Source organism: Excalfactoria chinensis, chromosome 4, assembly GCF_039878825.1.
Source record: "Excalfactoria chinensis isolate bCotChi1 chromosome 4, bCotChi1.hap2, whole genome shotgun sequence".
Taxonomy (NCBI): Eukaryota; Metazoa; Chordata; class Aves; order Galliformes; family Phasianidae; genus Excalfactoria; species Excalfactoria chinensis.
Genome location: NC_092828.1, coordinates 59,066,935 through 59,092,156, shown reverse-complemented (window position 1 = coordinate 59,092,156; position 25,222 = coordinate 59,066,935). Strand labels below are relative to the sequence as shown.

At 45.2% G+C, this 25,222-nt stretch overlaps 1 protein-coding gene across 2 annotated transcripts in view; it reads right to left on the bottom strand.

The window, feature by feature from the left end:
• Positions 1-25,222, bottom strand: part of MAML3 (mastermind like transcriptional coactivator 3) — a 198,171-nt gene that overhangs the window by 72,075 nt on the left and 100,874 nt on the right. For both annotated transcript variants that reach the window (XM_072335869.1, XM_072335870.1), the window contains exon 2: positions 564-2,051. In XM_072335869.1, the coding sequence (XP_072191970.1) occupies positions 564-2,051 (1,488 nt within the window). The remainder of the gene's footprint in view (positions 1-563; positions 2,052-25,222) is intronic.

Sequence of the window (25,222 nt, the reverse complement as noted above, 5' to 3'; positions counted from 1 at the left end):
AAACCGTCTCATTTCAGCCATGGTTCAAGCACCACTAAAACCATTCAGTTACATTTACTTTTTCCAATGGAGACCAAAGATATTCGGCACTCAAAATGCCTTTCCTTCACTCCCTGAGCCAAAATGTCAAATGTGTTCACCCCAAGAGCGTGAGCCAACCACTTCATCTTTCAGTTATAATGCTAACTACACTGTGGAAATTAAGCCATACAGAGGTTTGGGATCTAAAAGCACCAACTTTTATATTATGAGAAAATGAAACAAACTCTCCAGGGAGCAGTAACTTCAGAACCAAAGCTTTATAGAGCGGCCCTATGCACTCATCAGCAGAACAGGGAAAGCTCTGGTTCAGAAAAAGTCATTTAACAACATACCTTAAACATAATACAACGTAATTTCAGTTATTTCTTAAAACAATCAAGCTCCAGTATCACATGAAAAATCCAAAAGGCATCTGCAATGACATTCCATATTTTCCAGAAAAAAAGAAGAGTAGGAGGAGACCATGCAAAGAGTTTTTAAACCTCACTCTGGCTGTCCGCATACTGCATAATTGCACTTACCTGACCAAGGGAAGGAAGCGTTGCATATGCCATGGGCTGGTTCAGCATGCCTTTCTGCTTCATGATGAGCATGCGTTTCTGTTCCTCACTCAGGTGTGCCATCTGAGCTTGCATCTGCGGCTGCTGGGACTGCTGCTGCTGTATGTATGGCATCATAGGGTTCTTGCTGGGGTTTGCCATTGGTGGGGTCATCCTCTGGCTCAGCTCAGCATTGAAGTGGGTCAGAGGTTTGGTGTTGCCATAAGAAAGCATATTAGGCTGTTTGCTTAAAGAGTTTGTGCCCAGGTTATTTGGCTGCTGATTGATCATATTCATGTGATTCTGAGGGAGGTAGTTATTCATTGTGGTCTTCTGTGGATTGTTTGCCATAGGAGGCACTATTGGGTTTTGGTTGTTAAAGGCTTGGGAATACATCATTGGACTATTTGGTTTCTCTGCACTGAAAGGCCCTCCATACGGACTAGATGGAGGGCCCACAGGCGACCAGCTTGAGGCTTGATTTGGATGCTGCTGCTGCTTCTGCTGCATGAGCTTAGCTCTTTGCTGCTGCTGTGCGGCCATTTGCTTGAGCTGTTCAGCTGGAGACAAGTCAGCACTTGGTATATTGACCGGTCCAGGCCCTGATCCTGCCACAGTGGCTGCTGCTGGGTTCATGAGATAGCCATTTCCAGATCGTGTCTGAGGTTGGCCTGGAGTATGGGCCTGGTTGGGAGTCTGAGGTGACTGAACAACACAGTTTGCTGGTGAGCCTGCAGGGATTGGAGCTGGTGGAGCACTGGATACAGAAGTTACGCTAGAGGCTGTGGAAACATTTGAGAATGGAGGACCAGAGGAAGAAGGCCTCACCTGGGGAGATCCTAAAGGAACATGAGCAAATGGGGAATGAGATGGATCACTTTTGACGCTTGCACTCTCTTGAGTCTCCGTGGCAGGCCTCGTAAGGTCTGGTTCCTTCTTCTCTTCAAAGTCTTCATTGAACAAATCTTGTATGTCATCTTCTGGAACAGTGTTTGCTAGTTCATCTATTAGCTCCTGCCACTCTTGATCATTCAGATTAATGTCTGAGAAGAGTTTGTTCTGATTTGAGAGGGATGTCTCTGAAGTGTCTATGCAGGTAGGATCATCCAAGGGCTCTTGCTTTAGTTCCTTGTTCTGCAGGACATTAAAACCATCATCTAATTCATTGCAACCATTAACAGGGAGCTTTATCTCTGAAAGCCCACCATTTTTACCCAAGTCTTCTAGCCCACTACCATGAGTTCCACTGTTCTGCAGAGGCAGGGATGCTTTCATGTCAAGCTGGTGAAGAGGAGAAACAGCAGGCAAAGGCAAGTTATTGGGCAAGCTGTTGATTGCCTCGATGCCTGGTACATCTTTCCGTATCCGCTTGCTGGTTGGAGAAAAGCTGCCATCACAAACTCCATTCTGCTGCTCTCCATTGAGAGGTGATCGTGCGCCTTCCAACTTCCTTTTTACAGTCTCTTGAAGCTTAAAGGAAAACAAGAGAAAAAAAAAACAACGTTGACCAGTTGCAGAGACAAAGTGCTGATGAGCCTTGTGACACAAACTTGTTACCAAGCTGACTAGTGGCAGTAGGTTTTAAAAGACGATTAGGAAGCTTCCTTCCTAATGCCTCAAGGCATTCCTATGCCTTGACCAATTTGAGAAGACAGTCTAAAACAAACCAACCAACTATTCAAAACAACTGCACAAACCAAAACGCCCACTCCTTTAGTCGGAGAGCACAGGTCCACAGTTCCAGAAACAGTTCTGTAAAACTTGCCTCTACTCTCCAAACTACCTGAATTTTACAGAACAAACTGAGTATTCCGACTTGTTGGTGCCTAACACAGTGACAAAATATCGGCAATACAACTGATTGACTACGTGTATTGAAATGTGCTGCTGACACACACACAAAAAAGAAAAAATCCGAAAAAATTAATTAACGTGGCTTCATTTGAACAGCACTCTGTTCTTTGGCTGCAAAACACACTGAGAATCAGTTTTAAATGATGAAAAAGCATAGCCACTCCAAAAAACAGCACGTATTTTGCACAATGCTAACCCAATCAAATCACACACATAAAAGAAAAGGCAATACTGTATGTGGCAGGGGCTAACATAAGACAAATAACTAACAGAAATGATAACAGGAGAAATCCAGGAAAGCGACCAAATTAGCTGTGAGAATATGATAAAGAATAACTTATATGTTTTATTTTATGTTAAAAATAATAGTAAAGCAGTGTTACAGAGTACAATCCCCTCCTACCACAATCAGACATTAAGTTCTCTGCTCAATGTACCAGGCTAAAAAAAGCAGCCTTCTTTAGCTCCCACAAAAACAATAGCAGGGAGGGGAGGAAGCAAAGAGATCACAGCTCGAGAGAACTCCTTCAGAACACACTTGCATCCTTGATACTATAACAATAGAACACCACAAAAAAAAAAAAAAAAAAAAAAAAAGATTTTATCAAATTTTTAAAGTACTTTTACTGGTATGAAAATCTCAGCCACTCAGCTCCCATCTCTGCCCTAAACTTGAGGTCCTCAACCTTGTTTCTTCCTGCAAAGCAGACCCGCAGACCCCATTTAGTTCTCCCATCCCAGAAGGCAGGCTCCCCTTTCATCCTGAGTGCAGAACAGGCAAGCAAACTCATCTCTCATCCCCACTCAGAGGGAGCAGCTCGGATATGGCAGCCCCCTGCCTTTCCCCCAGTCCTGTGCAGGCCGCTGGGAGCACGGCACAGGGCACAGCTGCACACTACATGGCTCTCACCCGCTGCCTCCTTGCCCTAAAATCCTGCATTAAGCTGACCATGACCATCACTGTATTTATGCGATGTCACTGTGGCTAGAGTCTTCCAGTGAGCCCGTTTTCCCTTTGCCCTGAGACCATGTTAGCAAAATACTGAGCTACAGTGGGAACAGCCACAGTGAAGGGCCTCTGGCAGGCTCCTAGTGATGAAGAGAAGGCCATGTAAGAAAGACAGACCTTAATGTGTCTTAATGTCGAGTCAGGGATTAGTAAGAGAGATTATCTCCTGAGAAATAAAACAAAACTGACTCCATACGTTTCACAGCACTTTGCAGGCATCCCTTATGGAACGGGGGTAAGAGTGAAACCATTCCACATTTTACATCTTTTAGTAATTTATCCTGAATCCATCACCTTATTTGTACATGAATGTTTACCAAGAGAATCAAAACTATCCACAGGCAAATAACCAACCCTAAAAATACCAGCTCCTAAAGATGTAGTCCTGCTGTAAAACTTGGATGTCCCCCTGTACAAATATACAAGGACTTCAGTGAAAGTAAAAGCAGGGCCAGTATATAAATATTAATATCATTGTTTATTATGTATTACAACAAAAAGCAGATTTAAGATGGAAACTATTTTCCATCAAATATCAACTGTACAAAGATCTTGCCTTGCTGCAAACAAAAAAAAAACAACCCAAAAACCAGTTTCCAGCTCCAGATTATTCTCCTTCAGACATTTCTGGGTGTGGGGAGCTAAGAGTCAATAGAACAGTCTATTCTCTTTATTTTGTTCGTTTGCTCACTGAGCAACTGGGGGTGGAAAGAAACGTAACACATAGGTTTATTGGGAAGGAACTTGCTGCATATAAACTTGATGGGTGGTGAAGCATCTTAGCTCCAGCGTTTGGGAGGGCTTGGGGGCCACAAAAATAAATGCATCTTTTTTTAGGTACGACACATAAATATTCTTAACAACTTATTTCAGTGCAAGTGGTTGTTTTCATATCCTGATCTCATTCTCAATCACCATGTAAACTTCAGTGTCATACATTGACCACAGACAGGCCAGCAGCTTACTGCAATAGGATTGCAGAGTGACTTGGAATGAAAACTCCAGCACCTCCCTTTCTCTCTGTAAAAACAAAGTCTGAAGTAAAATATTCTCCTGCAAAGTGTCTTCCGCTTCCTTCTTAGAAGTAGTGCCTAGCTTTTGCATGTGATTTACAATATGCTTCACGAAGACATTAGCCTCAGAGTAGAGATTTATATCTTGGAGCAGAAAACTGTTGATGCATAAAACAAAACAAAAATAAAATCCCTGCCAGGTTCATAGGCTTTTACCTTTATTTACACAAAATATTTGGCCGATGGAATTGCATTTCAAAGCAGAAAGCAGGGTGAAGCAGGACTTGCTGTTATTTACATGCCTTTGGAGAAACTCTTGTCGCGGAGCAGGAAAAGGTCAAACTTTAGTGGGCTGACTTTTTAAAGGACTCAACTGGGGGGCAGAGGAGGACAGGAGCTGTGCATGCCAACACACAGCCGCACTAGGACCTGGCCCAGCTGATCTAACCTGCCCTGAAATTTCCAGCAGGGCTGCTCGGACATGCCACAGCACACCCGACACATAAACAACAGAGCACCGAGGCTGTCGGCAGGGCTTTCATCTACCGGGAGAAGCTGCTTCGCTTCATCCCACCAGCAGCAATTCATTTTTCAAAAGAAATTAGACCAAGGTGCTGTTGTTATAGCAACAGTCAGAGCCACTTACCCGGCCCCATCCCCCCTGCTTATGCTGACTTCAGCGGGCAGCTATTTCAATTATGTATGGGGAGTGACCAGGACGGCGGCTGCTTAGTTCTTTTATTGCTCTTTCAAAAATTTAAAAGAAAAAAAAAAAAAAAAAAGAAAAGAAGAAAAAGGCACAGAGACTAATTCCTCTTCCTGCCTGTGGAAGCAGAGCACCACTTGCAATGCCTAACACAGCTCTGCTTCCAGCTGATGGCCAGATGACACGGCAGCCTGCAGACACAGGGGCTCACAGCCTGCAGACACGCTGCAGCAAGTTCACTCCCCAGCTTTTTTGCACCGTGCCCAAACGCTCAGCATGTGTCACAGAGGTTGTGTCAAGTGGCACTACTCAACATGACTGGCCCTGACAGATCACCTAAGCAAAGGTGCGACAGCTATAACAACCTCATCTGAGATCAACAGGGAATAGTATCGCCATTTGCATGCCACCAGTTCAGCTCAAACATCTGAAAGGACTGCACATCTCTTGAACATCTGGGTCCTTCCTGGACTGCCTCAGAGATAGCCATTAACAAGTCAACAGTGCCAAAAGGCAACATGGACCGCATCTTGTGACCAGTGTATGAGGTCCTTCAGCACCACAGCAGCCTCAGGCTGCACAGGTGTCACACAGAGATGAGGAGAGAGCAAGACAGGTGTTCAAAAACCAGAACTGAGATCAGACAAGTGGCCAGGCAAAGCCCAGGGACAGGAGGCTGCTTCCAACAGGTGAAAATACTTTATCCATTAAACCATCCCCACTACCTGAACTTCCTCACGCTGCTGCACACACCGCATCAATGCCTGCACACTTACAGGATGAAGCCTGACATAGCAAATTGATTAGGGATTGTAACTGCTCACTTAAAGCACACGCTGCACTCCTCCATGCTGGGCCTGCATGCCCAGTTCTTAACGACTCACAGAATCATTAAGGTTAGAAAAAGATTTCTAAGTTCACCTAGTCACCTAGTCCAACCATCAGCTGATCCCCACCATGCTCATTAACCATGTCACCCGGTGCCACATCTCTGTGTTTCTTGAACACCTCCAGGGACGGTGACTCTACCATGTCCTTGGGCAGCCTGTTCTAGTGCCTGACCACTCTTTCTGGTAACTTGTTTTTCCTACTGTCTAACCTGAACCTTCCTTGGCACAGCTTGAGGCCATTACTTCTCACCCTATTGCTCCTACCCACAAGAAGAGACTGATCCCCACCTTGCTACAACCACCTTTCATGCAGCTGTACAGAGTGACAAGGTCTCCCCTGAGCCTCCTCTTCTCCAGACTGAACAGTGCCAGTTCCCTCAGCTGCTCCTTGCAAGACTTGTGCTCCAGACCTCTCACCAGCTTTGTTGCCCTGAAGGCCACTGAAGCATTTCAAATACACAGGAAATTCCCATTGTGAAATCTGTTTGAAGCTGGTAAAAGTCTTGCTCTGCCAATCTCCCCAGTAACCTCTGCAGGTTCACTGAGTAACCTCTGCTGAAAGAATGAGGTTAAACTGCTGCCTGTTATCCGAGCAGCTCAGGTCTGCTGGAGACTACCATCGGCCCAGATTTAGCAAGCAGCTATCTGAAGAACAAACCACTTGTGTTAACAGCAAGGAGTAAAACAAGCTCAGGGCATCAGGCAAGCCTGAAAGAACTAGCAGTAAGGAAAATGCTCTTTTTATCTGTGTCCATTGGACAGGAGGAGTTAGCGTTTTAAGCAGCAGCTGGATGCGGGGCCAGTAGTGTGCAGGCCCTCAAAGAAGTTGCCCGCCCAGCCAGCAGAAGGATCATGCTGTGAGGTCAAGTGAAGCCTAGGGAAGAAGCAAAGAAGGCACTGCAGGAGAGCAAAGAGGTGGCAGCACCGGTAAAGTCAAATGCTGTGACTCTGACCACCTGCGGTCAGCATGGTGGGATTCTAATGTGGGCCAACACAGCTAGAGAAACAGGCATCAGGACATACTTCCCTCAGCACTGCCAGAAAGGGTGAGGGGAGAGAAGGGGACATTCCTATAGAGGTGGGAGAGAGAGGGAGAAAGGTCTATTCCTCCCCCAGGACTCAACTGCAGCATCCTTGCGAACCAAAGTTTTGTGTTTTCATTGCTCAAGTTGTAGGATAAAAGAGGACTTCTGGCTCTACACACATTAATTGCAGCAAAACAGAGAAGATAAGCATCTTTCCCGGTGTTTACTGCACTTTCAAACCACCCATCCCACTGCCGCAAGAAACATTTGTTGCTGTAGGAATTAACAGGATGGAGAATGCCTCACTAATGAAGTATGCAAGAGTGGACAATATATACAAAAAGTAGTGGAGAAATATATACAAAAAAATTTGAGCAGCAAAGGTATTGTGCACGCTTACAAATGCTTGGGGAAAAAAAACTGTGATCTTTCTTGCAGACTTGTGTGTACATATCTTACATATCAATTCCAGTTTGCCTTGAAAATATTTCTCCTTCTAATTCCTGCCTCTCCCTCTCCACAACTCCAGCCTCACTATGAATGCAGAGTCACTAAATGGCATGCTTCAAGGAGATTTGGAGTGCAGGGTCCCTGGGGAAGCTGTTGAGTAAAATGCAGGCAATGGATGCAATTAATTTCCTCAATACAAAATCATTGGCAAGTTTAACTGGACTTCACAGCACAAATTATTTCATGGATGAGATGCTGTCATCACTGCCACGCAGCCAGAGTGCATGATCTACATGGCTCGCTCCTCCTCAAGCCCATCCAATTTAATCCTCCTTTAGTCCAGTCGGATAAGCACAGGCGAAGCAGTAACCTCATCACGTATGGAGTGCCAGCACTCCTCTGTTTGCGCAAAAGTCTTAACGAGGGTGCTAAGAGCCTCAGCACTACGTTCCTTAGCTGGCAGAGCCCACTCCTGCCTCACACAGCACAGCTGAGCCACACTCTCCCTGTGACTGCCCTTGCAGACGGCAGGAGCTATGTTCTCAAGGCGGGTTATGAGGTTTTAGCCAGGCAGGCTCTAATTGACTTGTCTGGGAGCTGTGCTGATAAATCTTCACCCTTTGAAAACATACCCAATCTGTTTTGTATCTTTGCAGGAGAAAAATAATGATAAAAAACAGATACTGCAGAGCATTAAAGCTACACCTCTTGAAGAAATGCAAAACAGGGTACAAAATAAATGCACGGAGCTCATATTTTAGGCTAAGAAGCAACAAAGCACCCTAACCAACATTGCTGCATGCATTTGGTTTTGTACCACAGCTACTCATTCACTATTTACTAGTTCTTTAAAATACTATTTGATTCTAGAAAGAGTCCCCTGGGGAAACCTCGCTCCAAATCATCCCGGGATGGGCAGAAGTCCCGGCAAGCTATGAAGTGTTCTGTGCCAGCCCACGTGCCTACTGAAGGGGCATTTGGGATAGGAAAGTTGTGGTGCTCTGCAAAGAAGCAGCCACTCGCTGACCCAGCCTCTGCTTCCCTTTGCCATTACGGCACTGGTAGGATACGAGCTCTGATCGTGACCTTAGAATAACAGACAAAAAGCCAACAAAAAAGCCAACAAAACTTAACTGAAAATCGTAGCATAGAAAAGGCATTGGAACAATCCAAAATGGATGCATTTCCCCCCCCCTCCCCCCCTTCCTCCAAACTGTTCCCTCGTCAGTACAATCAGCTTGATCCATCTCTAGGAAAGAAGAGCAGCACTAGTACTGCTTGTTTGCCTTGCCTTTGCATATCTATTTAAAAGACTGCACGCAGCAGCAGTTTTGTAAGACTCCTTCACAAACCTGTGTGGTCTTACATAGCCCAGTCACGCAATGCGCTTAAGGCCTCAGCTCCTGTTAAGTTCACTGTGTGCTAAGGGTCCGGTTAGTAAGACTATTTCTTCTGCACCAATACTTTTCAGAGAGGGATGCTAAACCTCATGAAACAAATATTTATGGTCTCTTTTGCTTTCAATAGAGTTATAGCCAGCACTGTTAAAAATGCTGCAGGACCCTTGAAGATCTGCAACAGCAGAGCCAAAGGATTGTCCCAAATGCCCTTGACGTGTCCTGGATTACTCTAAGCATGGTTTGAGAGCTATTTGCCACAGGCTAAAAGCCAGGCAGTAGTGAATAGTAGTTTTGCCCTAAGTATGGCCAAGCAAACCATATAAACTTTATTTCTTCACTGCCTCAATGCCTTTACTTCAAGCTGACCTTGAGTCCCACACAGGCAAATAACAACAACTAATGGAAAAGTACTCGCCTGGTCTCCCAGATCCCAGTGATTACAGTCACAGGCTCCCAAGGCCAGATCTACTGTGTGGAGTGAGCTGCAAATGTACCATTTAACTCTGCTGAAGAAGTGTAAAGAGGAAGAAATGAGATTTCAAATTGAGGTTCTGATTCAGCAAACTATTTAAGCATGTGCTTCGCCTTCAGCACCCTAAGCAACCTAAAACAGAAAGAATGATTTATGCAACCAATGGCTTCATCTGAGGCCCTTGCTCAGCTCTTACTTTCATTATTGCCTGTACAGCAGCCACCTCCACCTGAGCGTAAACCTGTCCCTTGCTCCCGGTGCCAGTCTGAAAATACATACGTGGTGAAGCTGATTTGCATATGTGCAGTGACTTCACGTTTCCTTGAAGCCAGATCCCACCAAGGATGCATTCTTTTGCAGTATGGCTAATCTCTTCACTCCCTGCAAGCATCTGGATCGCCTAGGTTAGACAGCAGATGTGGGAAACCTGGCCAAGCCTGTGCTCCTAGCAGCTGTGTCCTTCCAGTGGGCAATGCAGTTTCTCCCAGTGCTCCCCTTCAGCTTCCTCAACAGTGCAAATGCACATTCACATGCATGTCCAGTGTCAGGGAATGGGCTGTGAGATGGGAAAAGATGTTTTTTCCAGCAGTCATCTGGCCTAAAGCTCTGTTTTCTTTTGATGTCTTAAGGACATCAAGAAAAAAGGTGCCTGTGTTCTGGCACACAAAGTCTGGCAGAAGGAGAAGTGCCCAGGGATGGATATAACTTGCCGCACGATGTTGAACACCTCAGCAATGACTAATCTTGTGAACACATCCCATATTTGCTTCTTTGCCCTTCTCCTAAAGCTGTTGTGTTTGCGGGTACCTCATTACCAGAGTATCTTATCATTTCTGGACAAAATGCTACCTGTTATTAAGGGGAAACCACATCTTACCATCTTAAGCCATATAGGTACCTCTTTGCATAAAGATGCTCAGCTCTGCTCAGGGCTCACCTGACAGTGTCTCCAAGTACAGCAGTAGCAGCCTGTCTGCAGGGAAATTCCCCAAGTTCCTAGCTGTTCTGAGTCTGAACTTGTAGAAATGGGAAGAAAAGTCAAAAAACTCCTGAAGATGCATAAACCCCTTAAAGATGTATAAACCTCACTAAATCCCTTAGAGTTATGAAGCAGAAGACTTTATAGTTTGCTGTTAGATAAGCCATAGAAGTGCACCATAAACCAGCTGTGCACTCAGGTAATGGGCTTCAGCTGATCCTATTTTCCTTCTTAAAAGACTTTTAATTTTCACCTTTCTCTCCCATTGTAGCAGTGAAGAGCCACCTGCAATCTTTCAGTCTGCAGGTAAAGTGCTTTTGTGCTGCTACCAGAACTACGTGGATCTGGGTCTCAGAGAACAGAGGTGGGCTCAATCTAAAGCAGCAAAATATTTATATGTCAAAAGAAATACAAACCATCACTTAGCGCTTAAACAGTGTCTTGTCGTTCAGATGTAAACATAGATTAAACCACTGCATCTCGCTCTGGAAAACCTGATGTCATATATGAATTGAATTGCAGTCTCCCAAATCCTGTGCCCACCCAATGGGAATATAAAATACCTTACCCCTTCTCAGATCAGTAGGAACTTTTGCTTCTTTTCTTATTCACAAATCAAACAAATGGTGACTAGGACAGAAAGTGCCCACAAACTCCTGCAGGTAACTAATGGTAAGAAAGTTGCAGGCAAGAACAGGTTGATTCATTCCACTCTTAAGGACAAGATTCATATCCCCTCTATCAGGCTGAGATAGGAATAGCACAAACTGTGCTTTAGAAGTTCTTTTTCACTGACCTTAAAGGCAGCCTTGGTAACTAGCTCAAAGAGTGGCATCCGGGCATCCACAGTCAGATGCCTGCACTGGATCCTCCCCAAGCCACCAACATTATTTGCCCGATCACAATTAGGGCACTAATTACATGCTACTGCTGTTGACATCTGTGTTTAATTAAGATCTCCTTCTGTGTGGGTCGAGTCCCTCCCCCACTGTCATTTCCAAAGGCTTCAGTTTTGTCTCACTTAAGTCTAAGAAAAAACCTGAAATCTTCATAATTTGGGCTACAATTCTGGTATTGCATGTGAAGGGCCAGGGTAAAGAAGGATGTGTAGCTCCAAGTTCTCAGTTATCTACACACCTAATCATTTCTGGGCAGTTTAAAAGAGGCAAGAGTAAGAGTAGAGGTAGAGGCCTTGAGTTCAAATTGCAGATAAATAGCGGCATTATAACCACAACGGTTTAAGCACAGTCTAAGCAAAGTCTGGAGAGAAAGAAAAACTATGTTTAATTAGACATACAGATAGCAGGGAAGTACAGACAAGCTTTGGAATAGGCAAGCACCTCTTCCTTATTTAATAACACTGGTAGTAACCTTAGTAACAACTTCAACAGTGAGCAAGCACGCTTAAGAAATGATGGAAAATTGAGTAGGTATCGGGCATACAGAATTGAGCAAGTCTGCTGTATGATAAAGTTTCCCTCACTATGAGAGCCTGTTTATAAAGAAAATTACACGGGCAACAGGTTGAGTTTTTCCTAGGGCTATTTACAATACTCTTTTATTTTTCCTCCTTTCTTCTAAGCTTTTCAAAACTGTCAAATGAAAACAAAAGCCCGGCAATTAGCATACTTTGGAATTACATTAAGGGCCAGCTTTAAAATGCACAGCTGCCCCAGAATGACTTTTTTCCCTGCCAGGTGGAAGACACTAGGCCAAGAACTAACCTTGAATATTCTGGGTCCTGGGGGCTGCAGCAAGGATTTACAAGAGATCATAGTCTCGGCGCATCTGGGGACAGCAGTAACTTGTGGGGGTTTTTGTGTTTAATTTTGCCAAAGCCCAAGCTGCCTGGCATTGCCAAACTTCAAATTCACAACCACAGAAGCACTCAACACTGAAAACATAGTTTGTTTTCCTGACTCATCAATAAAGTAGTGGCAGCCTTCTCCTTTCCCTGCTAATGAGAGAGGGCTGCCATGCCAGAACCTAAAGCAGATATTATCCCCCCTGCAGTGTTCCCCATGTCTCTGTACAGCAGCATAAGCTACTCAAGGCTGTTCTCTCAGTACAAGGCCTGGAAACCTTGCCAGGCAGCAAGACGCTGAACGCGCATTGGGAGAAAGGCTCCCTGCAGAGCTGCAGGGGACAGATCCTGCAGCAATGCACTTTTTTGGGAACACCATCTCCCCAAGCAGCTGCTGTCTAGCAGCGGTTCAAACCACGAAGTTTCTGACTAAACCACAGCTCTACACCCGCTGGCTTTTTGGTCCCAGCACAGCAGGGTTGCCAGACAGCCCGCGCACACTGGCATTCCCAGTCTCTTAGTAAAGACATCCAGGCAGGAAGCCCTGGGGAGAGCATTGCTCTAGAGCTGCTGCCCTGTGGGGAGTTAAGAGCTGTAGAACTCCTTGTCTCCTCTGCTTCCCACAGCTCTGTCAGACACCTGGAGCTCTCATCTGGGGCTATGAAACGCAAGTGGAATACCAGCACCAGTGGTAGCAGCTCTGTGTGGTGATGGAGGTTTTAAGGCACTGGGTATGAACCGTGCATCAGGCAGGTGGGGAACAATAGCTTCTCCTTTGCATATTACCATCTTTATACCTCTCGTGCCATTTTCCCCGTATTTCTACAGTTCAGATCTCAAACATCAGTTCTAAGACTGCAGAAAGCAAAGTGACTCTAGAGCATCAACATTCCTTCCAACAACTCAACAAGCTCTTCTTGCTCCCACCCTTAGTGTGTGTTTGGCAGTCAGTAAGCCTCCCCTCATCTCTCTGACTGCTCTCTTCCCAGCGCTTCTAGTGTTTATTGGTCTTGAAAATGCCATAATAGCTGACCTCATCAGCAGCTTCCTCAGAAAGTCAACTGGAGCTGGGCAACCATTTCCTCCAGCAATTCTCAAGCTCACACAGAAGACATGAGAGGCAAAATGATGTCTCAAGTTGCTTCAGAATGCCAGCTACTGCTGGCAAGAGAACTTTGCACAAGCTACCCCTATCTGCAGTGCAAGCAAAAAGTTTCTGCTGCAGCTCAAGCTCTTAGCTTTCCTTATTTGCACCCTACCATTCAAGAATAAGCAGAAACTATTACTTGTGTAGGGGCTGAAAAGCCAAGTGCTTGCAGCTGGGCTCATGGCACTGGGTGGCTGGCAGAAATGAAAGGGCCATGCCTGCTTTTCCTGCACTCCTTTTCCTGACTGCTGTTGCAGGGAGAATGCTGGGCTAAATGCTCCAGTACCATTGTTCTTCAATCTACAGTGCCTGCAGAAGAAAATCTACTTAGAGGCTTTTCACTAAACAACAAACAAACAGAAACTCCTCTCTAGCAGCTTTTGAGTGCTCTTATCCTGAAGCATTCCGGTGATAATACAGGTTTTTATAAAGCTGCAGCTATAGAATGCCATTTCCAGTGACCCCTGAACAAAGATGAGTTGGTGCAGGAATAACAACCTCAAGCACTTGCTGACTGCTCTTTGAACACGGTCTGAACATCAGGCTGTGGTCATCCTATTAAAAGATGAAGAAATGAACATACTTTCTCCTCATCCCCTGGTCACCCTTCGCTTCCTCCCAGAACTTCAGGGTAACGATGTCCGTCCTTACTGATTTTATGTTCCCAAGGAGTACTGCTGCAGCTCAGTATCTAAAAGGAGGACCTGTGATAACTTTCTTACCATACGTAGGTCATTATAGCCCTTAGTTTTTGACATTCTTTCCAAGGAGAACTCATGAAAGAATCTTTTTACTAACACACAGGGCATACAGTATAAATAAAATCCATTATCTCACACACGAAGTGGGTATCGCAGTCAGAAAGCGACCGGGACCAGTAGGAGCAGCAGACAAGGGAGCCTTCAGGCTGAAATGTTCGACCTGCTGCAGCCCCTGACATGAATGACAATGTCGTGTGCAGAAAGCAGCTTTGCTGGAGAGCAGAGCAGAGCAGCCGCACCGCAGATGGAAAGCCACAGCACAGCCAGGAAAGGAAACGCGAATTGTCATGCTACTCCAAGTGTGTGCTCTCTGCTTTACATGCACAAACGAATCCTCTCAGAAAATGACATCCGTCTGAATTCCTTTAAACAATCAACTCATTAAATTCTTGAAAATATATAAGGATAAACGCATGGACATCGCAGATATGCAAAGAGATGACTTATTCTTTTTCCTAGCTCTCCTTACACTTCACATGTGATGCTGAATAAACTTTACATACATTTTGCATACAAAAAATTGCAACATCTTTTTTTTTTTTCTTTCTTCTTTTTTTTAAAGAAAGAAATAATCGCCCTCCCTGGCAGAACTTCAACACCATTACTCAGAATGATTAGTTTGGCCACTGGAGGGCTCCAATATTGTTCCATAAAAGTAAAAGAAAGTTTACTTGGAAGGATAAATACGTGACAAACAGCCTGGGCAATAAAGTTCAAACGTAATTTGCAATCTGAACCAAGATCTGTGGGTTTGCAAGTATTTTGTAAGAGGCAGAGCTACTACGACTGCTGCTTTGCTCTTGTAGCACAGAGAGAGCTGAAGGAGAATGATTTTCTTACAGTTTGGGTACATGTGCTTCCTCAAGTACAGCACCTATTAAAATGATTTTTCTATGCAATAATGGAATGATTAGCTGTCTGCAGAAAAGCCCAAACCATAGGTTTCATTGGTACATGTCAGTAAATATCCCTCTGCACGAGCTCCCAGCGCTGCCGAGTGCAACTCAAGTACGTTTTCTGTCCCTCCCATGACTGGAGCCTTCTCGATGAAAGTTTCCCAAGATAAATCACGCAATTAGTAACTGTGAGCACACGGAGGAGAGCCTGCTATAAAAAGTCCTTGAATGTTTTTTCTTTCTTGGATAAGCTATGGCTGGGAGTTTCAATTTCTAGGAGGATTTATATGTTCGAGTATATAGAGTTAAGGAATAACTGCCTTGAAAACTTAATGGGTATTTTCCAGTGACATGGCAGCCAAGATTTTATCAGAAAAATGTATGTGGTACTGCAGAAGCCAGTATGGGCACCGATGTCAGCTGATAAGCTAATGACTGCAGCTTATCAGCTGATAAGCTAATGACTGCAATGCTCCAGTTAAGGATAAAACAAAAGCTAGTTCAGCACAGGACAAGAGAAAAAGTATTTGAAGCATCCCACTACCACCTACAAACGTACAGAAGGAAGCAAAATGTCGGGTAGGGGGAATTAATCCTGGGCTGAGTTCCTGAAAGATGGAAGTTCCACGTGGAGCCAAATTTGAGAACTAAGCGCTCCTGAAGAGGGGGTACTACGATAAGCCCAACAGAGCACTGTTCTTGTCTGATGGAGTGTACTGACTTGGGCTGATGCACAAAACATTGTGGCTTGCTGGCGCCTTGCTCTGCACACACTATTTTTTCCGCTTCTTCAACGTAAAGGGAAAAAGGAAAAAATAGCTTGCTTAAAATATCCCTGCCGCGCTCCTGTAGCCCCTTCCTCCAGCACATCACATGTTAATGCCAATCTGCTGGGAGACTGCAATTCGAACATAATGAGATATTAATGAGCTTTGCACATGTCCCCAGTCGCAACAGTTCCCTCTGCCCGCTCACTCCCCACAGCCCTACAGAGATGCTCCTCTCATCTTCCTGACGCTGCACTTGTGTCTCCCTGCACCTCCCCCCAGCAAACCCCAGTGCACCACTCACCTTAAGCTGCCAGCACTAAAGAGCACCAAATGGGCTGGCACTGTCTTGTTTCCTGGCCTAATGGATGCTTGTTTAAACACTGGAGCTGTTTGCATTGCTGCGGCTCACTGCATGTTAAACACAGTCCTCTGAAACCCTACGCCAATCCAATAAAGGTATCAGCAGTTCAGCGTGGGGAGGCAATTACCATGAATCCCCAAGTGTGCCTTCTAAGCTCAAGGAAGGAAAATTTGATCGAACAACTAAAAGCAAAATCTGATTCGGTTCAGAATCACGTGGAGGACACCAGGCTTATCTGCAGCCAGGCCTATGGAGGGCAGGAGGAAATCAATGGGCGAGCTGGGGAGAGCAACTGCAGGTTGTGAAGTGGGCTTTAAGCCGGCCTGTTAGCAATGCTCTCCACTGCCTTCAGAGCCACTTCCCTCCCCTTTCTTCTGTGTGCCAAGGTGTGCTGGCTTTCTTTCTGCTTTTTTTAACGATATGCTACCAATTTCTTTTCACCCTTCATCAGTTCTTGAAACAATTCTCTTTCTGGGAAAGGTCCTTTCCCTGTGCAAAGTCATTGTCATATCAAAGGGGAAGTGTTAGACAGGAACAGCAACGAGAGAGGGCTGATGGTAACCAAAAAAAGATCTGTGCTTCATCGAGAGATGAAATAAATCCAAACCTCAGACTAATGACAGTCAATATTTCAATGGATCAGCTTTTTACCTGGGCGAGGGCAGAAAATCAAGGGAGGAAGAAGCTGTATTTCAGTTCATTTAATCCACAGAAACAAAGCCTCTTTAAAATGTTCCGCTTCCTCTGCTTTTAAGTGAGAGATAAGGAGATGGGGGAAGGGAGGGAATGTTTCCATTTTATTCTTTTATTTTATTTTTTTAATTTTAAGCAGAGTCTAAGATGGCCTCACTCCAAGGGCAGCTTTGCAAGGCTGTGGAAAGTTCTCTAAGCATTTGCTGCAGCCATAAAGGGGGGGTTGCCATGCCATATCAGACTGCTGGGGCACTAGGCCCCATGCCATGCCCCACAGGGGCTACCATCCCCCTTCCATCTCCACTGTGCTGGGACCACACACACAGGTGGGACCTATAGAAGGAAATCTGCCCCCCCAGGAGCAGGTCCCCTGATCTGTAGGCCAAGCTCACCCCTGTACCGAGGTGGCAGGCAGGGCAAAGCTGAGGCTTGCCTGCATCAGAGCCAGCTGTGCAGCACCAACACTGGAGGGCCAGCACATGGCTAATGGGCTTAGGGATCAAGCTGTGCTTTCCCAGCTAAGTCCCCACAGGTCAGACACCCGAGGGAGGGGGCTGCACTGACTGATTACTGGGATAAGCATTACCTGGCTGCTGTCACTCCAGGACACACCACTGTTCTCAGCACTGGAATGAGGAGGGCAGCCAGAGGAAGCACTGTCTAATTTTACAAAAGGGCATATGAGGGGAGAGATTGTTTCCTTATTTGTTTTTACAAAGCAGGAAAACAACCGGTGGGGAGAGGATGGAGTTAACCCCAGGATCTTGCCTTCCACACACTGCTGAGCCCCCACGGGCTCCAAACTCCAGGCAGGCAACAGGATGCCAGCAGGGCCAGAGCACGGCTGGTGAAAGAAGCTGCCTGGGGAGCTCTGACAGGAACCAGGGGTGTTCAGCCTGGGGGACAATGTTGGGAAACAGCTTTAAAAAATTCTATGTTTTTTAATAAAGAAGGCAGGGGGAGGGGAGGGCACACACAGTAACTTTCCAATTTCCAGCCTTATAGCAAAATATAAACAAGCAAGCAAAGAGCAGTTGTTTTTGTTGGCATTCCTTGCCATGGCTGGGGGAGGATGAGCTGGAGACACGGTGTCTAGGTAAAGGGGGAATCCCTCCACACACCCTGCTGCCGCTGGGGCTTTGACCCTGGGGATATAATTTCCACAGGAAAGCACCTTACAAGAAGGATCGCTAAGGCAGGGCAAAGAGTATTGGCCTCGTGGAGCAGGGCAGCAGCCAGCTCCAACCAGAACCAAAACAAACGAGAACCAGGCTGCCCTGAAAGCATCAGCTCCTGAGGGCCCTGAGAGACCCTTGTCATATTACAACTTCTTCCCTCTCTTGAAACTGAGAGGGCTGCTTCTCTTAAGAGCTTGAGCCCACACACCTCCTCACCAGTGGGAAGTGCAGTGCTTCCCTGATGCAACTGGGGAAGGATGTGGCTCTTGAAATCATCAGCCTCTGCAGAATCCAGCCTTTAATTTGAACTAAACAAAACAGAAAAATACAGCCCTTGCAACTGCTGGGATAACTTTCCAAATACAATCCACTGCTGTGCTGTGTTTCTGAGTCTGCAGACAGGCTGCTCCTGTTGTTCCCAAGAAGCTGCACACTGAAATCAATAAGACTCATTAATGATAATCAGTACCCTATGGGCACAGCAAAACTGACAAGAATCCTGCCAGGTTTGTCCTTCTGTTGCTACTTGGGGAAGCTCTGACTGACAGGAAAGGTAGATTTCCCACTTGCCTGCATGTGGTAGTGAGAGGAAGCTGCAGATGAGTCCTGCAGGAGGGTGCATCCATGACAGCATCCCACAAGGACCAGCACTTGCTACAGTCAGAGAAGAGCTTTGCACCCTCACCTGCACAGAGGACATGGGTTTCTCTCTCTCTCTCTCTCTTTTTTTTTTTCTTTAAATATATCATGGATTTACCACTCTACTAAGAACACCTTAAGCTTTCCTGCTTCCTGAACCCACCAGATTGATGGGCCAACAAGCTGTAGGTCCTGACACCAGCCATGCCCTCTTCTTTGAGATAAACAGGGAGCTGTATCACAAGCTTTTACATAATATGAGGTGTTCCGGGTGCTATTTTCACTCTTAACTCTGACACAGTGACTAGAGAGTCTGCTACCCCTTGTCCTCCCATCTGGAGATGAACCACTCAGCACCTACGAGATATTTTGGGATTCTAGTAAGGGACTGAATGGTCCCTTCCAGCTTCTTCAAGGTTTGCTTCTACCCAGCTCTCCTCATAGTTTGTGGACTTCCAGTTTTTGCTTGTTCCCTCCAGACCAGAGTCTCCTTGGACACCAAGCCCTGACTCCCACCACACATGCTTTCAGACATGGACCAGCACAAGCAATAAAACAGATGTGTAGACAGGGCCACTGCAGATTAACCCCAATGGAAAGTTTCGTTTCAGGTTGGAACAGTTACCTTACTATTGAGGTCAGCTTCTCGGATGCACACAATGCACACTTCTAACTTGCTTGAGACATGTTTCACTCTTTGATTTAAAATGATCTGGGGACTGACTAGTTTCCATCTTTGAGATCTGGCCCAAGGAGATATGCAAAAAAACCCACACTGAGGTTTAGAGCAGCAAGTCTTTCCTCTGTCCCATCTCCAGTGAATAATACGTGCCATGATAGCATAGCTACACACTTACATTTTGAGTGAATCATTCCCAAGAATAAAACAGACTTTTCCAGAAGCTAAGCCTACACGATGCAGAGAGCTTACAATTAAATCAACATTATGGAAGGAAAGAGTAGTAAACTGCTGTCTGTACATCTAGTGCCTGTAATCAGCTTAGATTAAAAACTCTGAGCACTTACACAACTCACTCTTTCAAGGCAAATGGAGGGAAAGACAGAATCTGTATTTCAGGAATCTGCATGTCAGGAAAATAAAGATAGGGGGAAAAAAAAGAAAATCCCTTAAGTGTTCCTCAAGCGTAGTATCATCTCATCAGGTTATGCACAGGGTGACACCGAGGTAAAGGAAATGGAGAAAATGCCATTTCCTCCTTCATTTCCTCCAGATAGGAATGCGGAGCAAGGTTCTATCAGATTAGAAATCCAAACAACCAGGCACAGACTAAGCTTTAAGTTTGCCGTTCCTGAACTCACAGAGAAGCGAGCAGCAAGTCAGCGTGATGGAGCAGTGAGACGCGGGAGAGGAGTATGGGATATTGGCGGTGGAGAGAGAGTAGGGATGGCTGTCACCTGCAGTCTTGGATCTGAGGCCCCGAGGAGGCAAGCACAGGCCTCACTGCAGAAAACAAGGGTACTGGCCTGGGGGAGGAATTTGGGGCTGTCACTCACAGAAACAAGAGGAAAAACCATGCAATTTCCAGAATGATTCAAATATTAGGGCTGCCTCAATTACATATATCAAGGAAAAGTGCCAAGTTTCAAATCTCTAAACATTAGGCCTGTGAACATACAGGTACCCCAAAGTTGAAAGACACTTTTGGAAATGCATTCTGTTCCTGCCGGTACACATCAGTAGTTACTTGAAATCAGCAATGTTAGACTGGCATTTACTGTCACTAACCACACAGATCTACCACGTAATGGTGCACAGAAATGTCAAAGCAGTCATCAGCTGCACTTCATTTCAAAGAACATACCTAATGGGAATGTTATTATATGCCCGAACATTAAAAGAACTCATCTCAGAAGCTGCTGACTACATTTGTTTTCAGTTGGGCTTTAAGAAGTCTGAAGTACTTTCTCTTTTCTTTATGCATGTTTAGACGATGAGAGAAAGGTTATCAGTGCTGACCACAGTACTGGTTAGTACAGCCAATAGTACTGAGCAGCTCTTAGTAATCTGTGATTCTGATAACCAGCAGTGGGAGCTTTGTAGAGACCAAAACTCAAGTGCCAGCCTGGAACTAGGATATCAAAACCATGCTATTCAAACACAGTTAACACTGATGCTCACAAGGAACCTCACCCATGTTTAACATGGGTACCCAGCTACCTCCAAGTCATTCAGGCCCTATATGACAACATTAAAGCCCCACTGCAACTCATAGATCAACATCAAGATCAGATTACGCTGCTTCAGACATGCTGCTGTGATGCTCTTTTTATATAGGAAACACCACCACGAACCTCTTTGCTCATAACAGTCTCCTCCCTCCCTCTCAGTGCATGGTGAAGCATATGGATGTGTGAGAAAGTTCACTACACATTTCAGACCTTTGCGAGTTATCTGATTCAATTCTATTCAGCTGTGCTTTTGCCTTGCATCTGCTCTGTACAAGGGATATTGTAAGAAGCTCCAAGCAAAAACAAAAACCAGGCAACTATAATGCTCCTCTCAGCACTTTTGTATTGGCATCAATGTTAATAGTTATGCTTATGGAAATGACAAGTTTTGCCATGTATGTATGTGTTGTATTTTCTGCTGCTCTCCTTTGGAAGCATCCACAGATTCCAGCAGCAGCATCCACACTGAAAGAAACAGTGTGGATGTAAAAGGATCCAGTAAGAGCTGAGGGATTGTTTTCCAGTTTGAACAAGTGGTCGCTCTGAATCAGAACTCCCAGAACTGACAAAGTTCTAGATTTATATCTCTTTGCATAAATCTTCTGCCTGGTAACAGCTGCAAGTCAAAACCAAGACAAACATCATGGGCAGGCCAAGCAGGCAGGCTGTGGGCTGCCCAATTTTGGCGGCTAATTGCTGCGGCAGCATCTGCCTGCCCACTCCTTGCTGGCCAGAGTGGCCTCAGGAAGCTGGTAGATTTTGCACATAACACACAGCAGTGAAGACTGAGATCCACTGTGAACCAGTTGCCTTGCGCCAGCCATGACCACAAGCCAGCTGTGAATGCCACAAAATCAGAGACAATTTGAGTCGTACTTTATAGGCAGCCTCCCTTATTTTGATTACTTGGTCTTCTGGGACTTGGTCTTCATTCTGGCTCACAAAGCATCCCTGCTGATGGGCTGACACAAAGCCAGAAGCAAAGGAGCCCACTTCTGTTTTAGTCAGAGAGGTCTCCTCAGAAGAAGAACTGACAGGAGGTGAGATGAAACCGTGCGGAGTGAAAGTACAGGATAGCTGCACTAGTGCTAGCCCTGCTTCTCTGGCTCATGTTGATGTTTATTTCCAGAACATCTCAGAAGTAATAGAAACATCACTCAACATTCATTTTAAGAAAACAGAGAAAGGGAATGCCCTCTTCATCACTTCTCCCTGTAGGTCTGGGAGGCAGGTTACTTTGCACCATAAGATGCTGGGTGTGATAAAAGTATTATAGTGACACAAGGCTCTTTGACCTTTCATGCCTTTCTCTTTCCTGAGGTCCCTCCTGCATGTGTTTTGAAACCAGAACCTTACTGTCACTGCAACTGGGGTCTGGGAAGAGAAAGTGACAGAAGTGACCTTCAGCTCAGACCTACCATTATTTTGGTCTGTGATGGAAAGACTCGCCCTGTAAAGAGCTTGAAGTTTCCAGCACTACTGCTTACGTAAGGACGGAGGCAGAAAGACCATCACTCTTCTCTCTAGTGCTTCTTCCCACACACCTGCACTTCTGCAGGGAGCTGGAAGAACAGAAAGTCCTGAAGTGCCCACTGTCCACTTGGCCATCCCTTCCAGAGCCAGCTCTGAGGAGCTGGCAGTAACCATGCAATGGAGTAGCAATATATTAACGAGACAATCGATAGTATTAACAAAGTACTCTCTGGAATAACATACTGCAGTTGGAACTAGGATATTTGGTTTCTTTCAGGAAAAGAATACTGCAGCTTTTTTACTACAGAAGCCTTTAAAGAGCAGAAAGAATGGAGGGAGACCAACAGCAGGTACAAATGTTCTTATTTAAAGCTCTCTGCCCGGTCTGCCCCTGTAAGTCAGTACTTTGCAGCACTGGCCAGCCAAATTCATACAGGAAAGATCATCATGCAAGTAGAATGGCATTTAGCTAAGAAATGCTCTGCTTTGCCATTTCCATAATGTCCTGAGCAAGGTATTAGTCAAAATATTTGTTCTATGAAAGTATATTAAATCATCAGTTTCGATCCCTTCTCTTCCACAAGCTCTCGCCTCCATGCAAACGCTTTTTTTCCCCCCCACACAGCCCACAGACAGACAAGTGTCTCACTCTCCCTTTTTTCCAGCCAAGTATTCATCTGTGCTCATTTATTACTTTGACTCATAACAATCAGATTGTTATGCAATTCTTAATTGCACTAAGAATTGTCTAGAGACTAATGCTTAGATCTCCGTGACAGAAAAAGGTTTCTTTTAATGTCTCAGATAATGTTTAAAGAAACAGATAAACATACCAAAGTTGTTCTAGGCAAAATATTCATTATACTTTCCAACATAATGCCACTTTTGCTCTGACGTACCATCAATAAAACAAAAATGGAACTACGAAGGCCTTGGCTCTGTTTTTACATTGTCTTAGAATAGGTAAGCACAGAATTAATGTCAATATTTGGCCCATAATTAGTAAATTCAGCTCAACAAATTCTTTCCTGTTCTGTGAGAAATACCGTTGGAGCCAGCAGCCCAACATCCCAGGGAAAGCAAGGACAAGGGAGGTTTACTTTTTCAACTCGCAGATAGCAGCACTACTTGAGGAAGTCTGTGGGAACAGAGGGGCAGGCAGTGTTTCAGAAAAGGACGGAGCTTTCCGCCCCACAGATAGGACATGAGCACCCTGCTCAGGGCAGGGCTGCTGTGATAATGTTAGACAAAGCCACGATACACGGCACACAGACAAAACATCCCCTTGTGATCCTGAGTTACTGTACCCACCTCCAACTATCAGAGTTGTTTATTACTGTGGCGGCGCAGCTATTTGCTAGCAAGATGCTGGAATGCCATCCAGCACGGTCCCATCCAAATTAAGAAAGCCTTCAAATATTCTTTCATGCAACCAGAGTCCCTCTCACCTGGGATTCTGCAGATGCCACTGGTGTGGATCCCTGCTCGTCAGGTGAACAGCCTCAACAGAATCCCTGCACTGTGCTAATAGGGGAAATCTGTGTGAATCCCACTGGGGCAGGAAAACAGTTTACCTGAGATGCGTGAATTTATATTGTTACATTATAAAAAGCTTTGCAGAAAGGAGAATTTCTACCAGGTGTCAAGCTTATGCGCTAAATAATCTATCATCAAATCTCAAAGTCATCTGGCCAATTATTTTATTTTCTCTTTCAAACCAACAGGGAAAAATAAAAGCAAATTTAACATTTCCATTACCATTTGCAAAAGTGGAAATAACGCTTTATTCCAGCCAGTTATGTCATAGTTATTTCTCAGTGTAACATGTTGGCAAATTAAATATTTTGCAGAAAACTTCACGGCTGCCATTAAAAAGGTGGTTTTGTGTTTTTTGCTTTTTGCTTCTTTTTTCTTAATTTTATGGCAGCTCCAGTCAATATGAAACATAAACAGAATGAATAGCCAAGCAGATGCTGCTTACTTTGAATTGCGCTGTTTCTTTAAGGACTTATTTCCTAGTTGCAGAGTGAACCTGGACTGCCAGAGCCATGTTTTACTGCACACGTTGGTGCAGCTCCCCACGTGCCCACCCAACACCCCATGCTCCTGCCAACAAGAGAAATGTGCTCATCTCTCCTTTCAGAGGGATCCCTCTGAGTTGTGTGGCCATAAAAAAAAGCCAGCCAAAGCCCTCCCCTCTAAATTCTCTAGACTGGAGCAACTCACACCTAGACAAGGGAAGGTGAAGGTTTCTCACGCACTCGCACACACTTCCTGACTTTTAAGCATCATCCTTTGCTGCTCTGGTACAACGCACCCATCACACGCATGCTACCATCAAGCAGAGCTGCAGAAGCTCTGCTGTTATCTGGAGCAGAGTGTGCCAGCCTCTGCGAACCACACTGCGATGCTCTGATAAGGACATAAGCCTCCCTACGGCTCAGCAACCACTGTGAAAAGCTGGCAGCTCTCTCTTTAAGGCAGGGAGTCTGCATCGTGTGCACCTTTTCATTGGTTTTGGATGTAAAACTTGCTAACTTACCAGCTTTATATTTCTGTTGCAGCCCTCTAACAGTTACCCGATCATAAACACAGCAGCAAAAGCGGATCCGTATCGAAATCTTAACAGATAATGTCAGGGTATAATAGAAAAGTGAATTGCAAGTTACAAAAGGAGGAAAAAAAAAAAAGGAACAGCAACTGGCTACGCCTTCCTCCTGACATTGATTCATTTCAGCTGGTGAGGAGTTCCGAGCCGGGAACCACACGGCTGCTATCACTGGGTGTCAGAGGATCCCTCTCCGGTTTCACCAAACCCATTTCAACTCCTGCTGTTACAAAAACATCATAAAAATAGCAGCAAAACTGGGCTTTCTGAAGCAAGCAGTGCAGAAAAATATCCTTCACAAAGGCAAAGTTTGCAGCACGCTG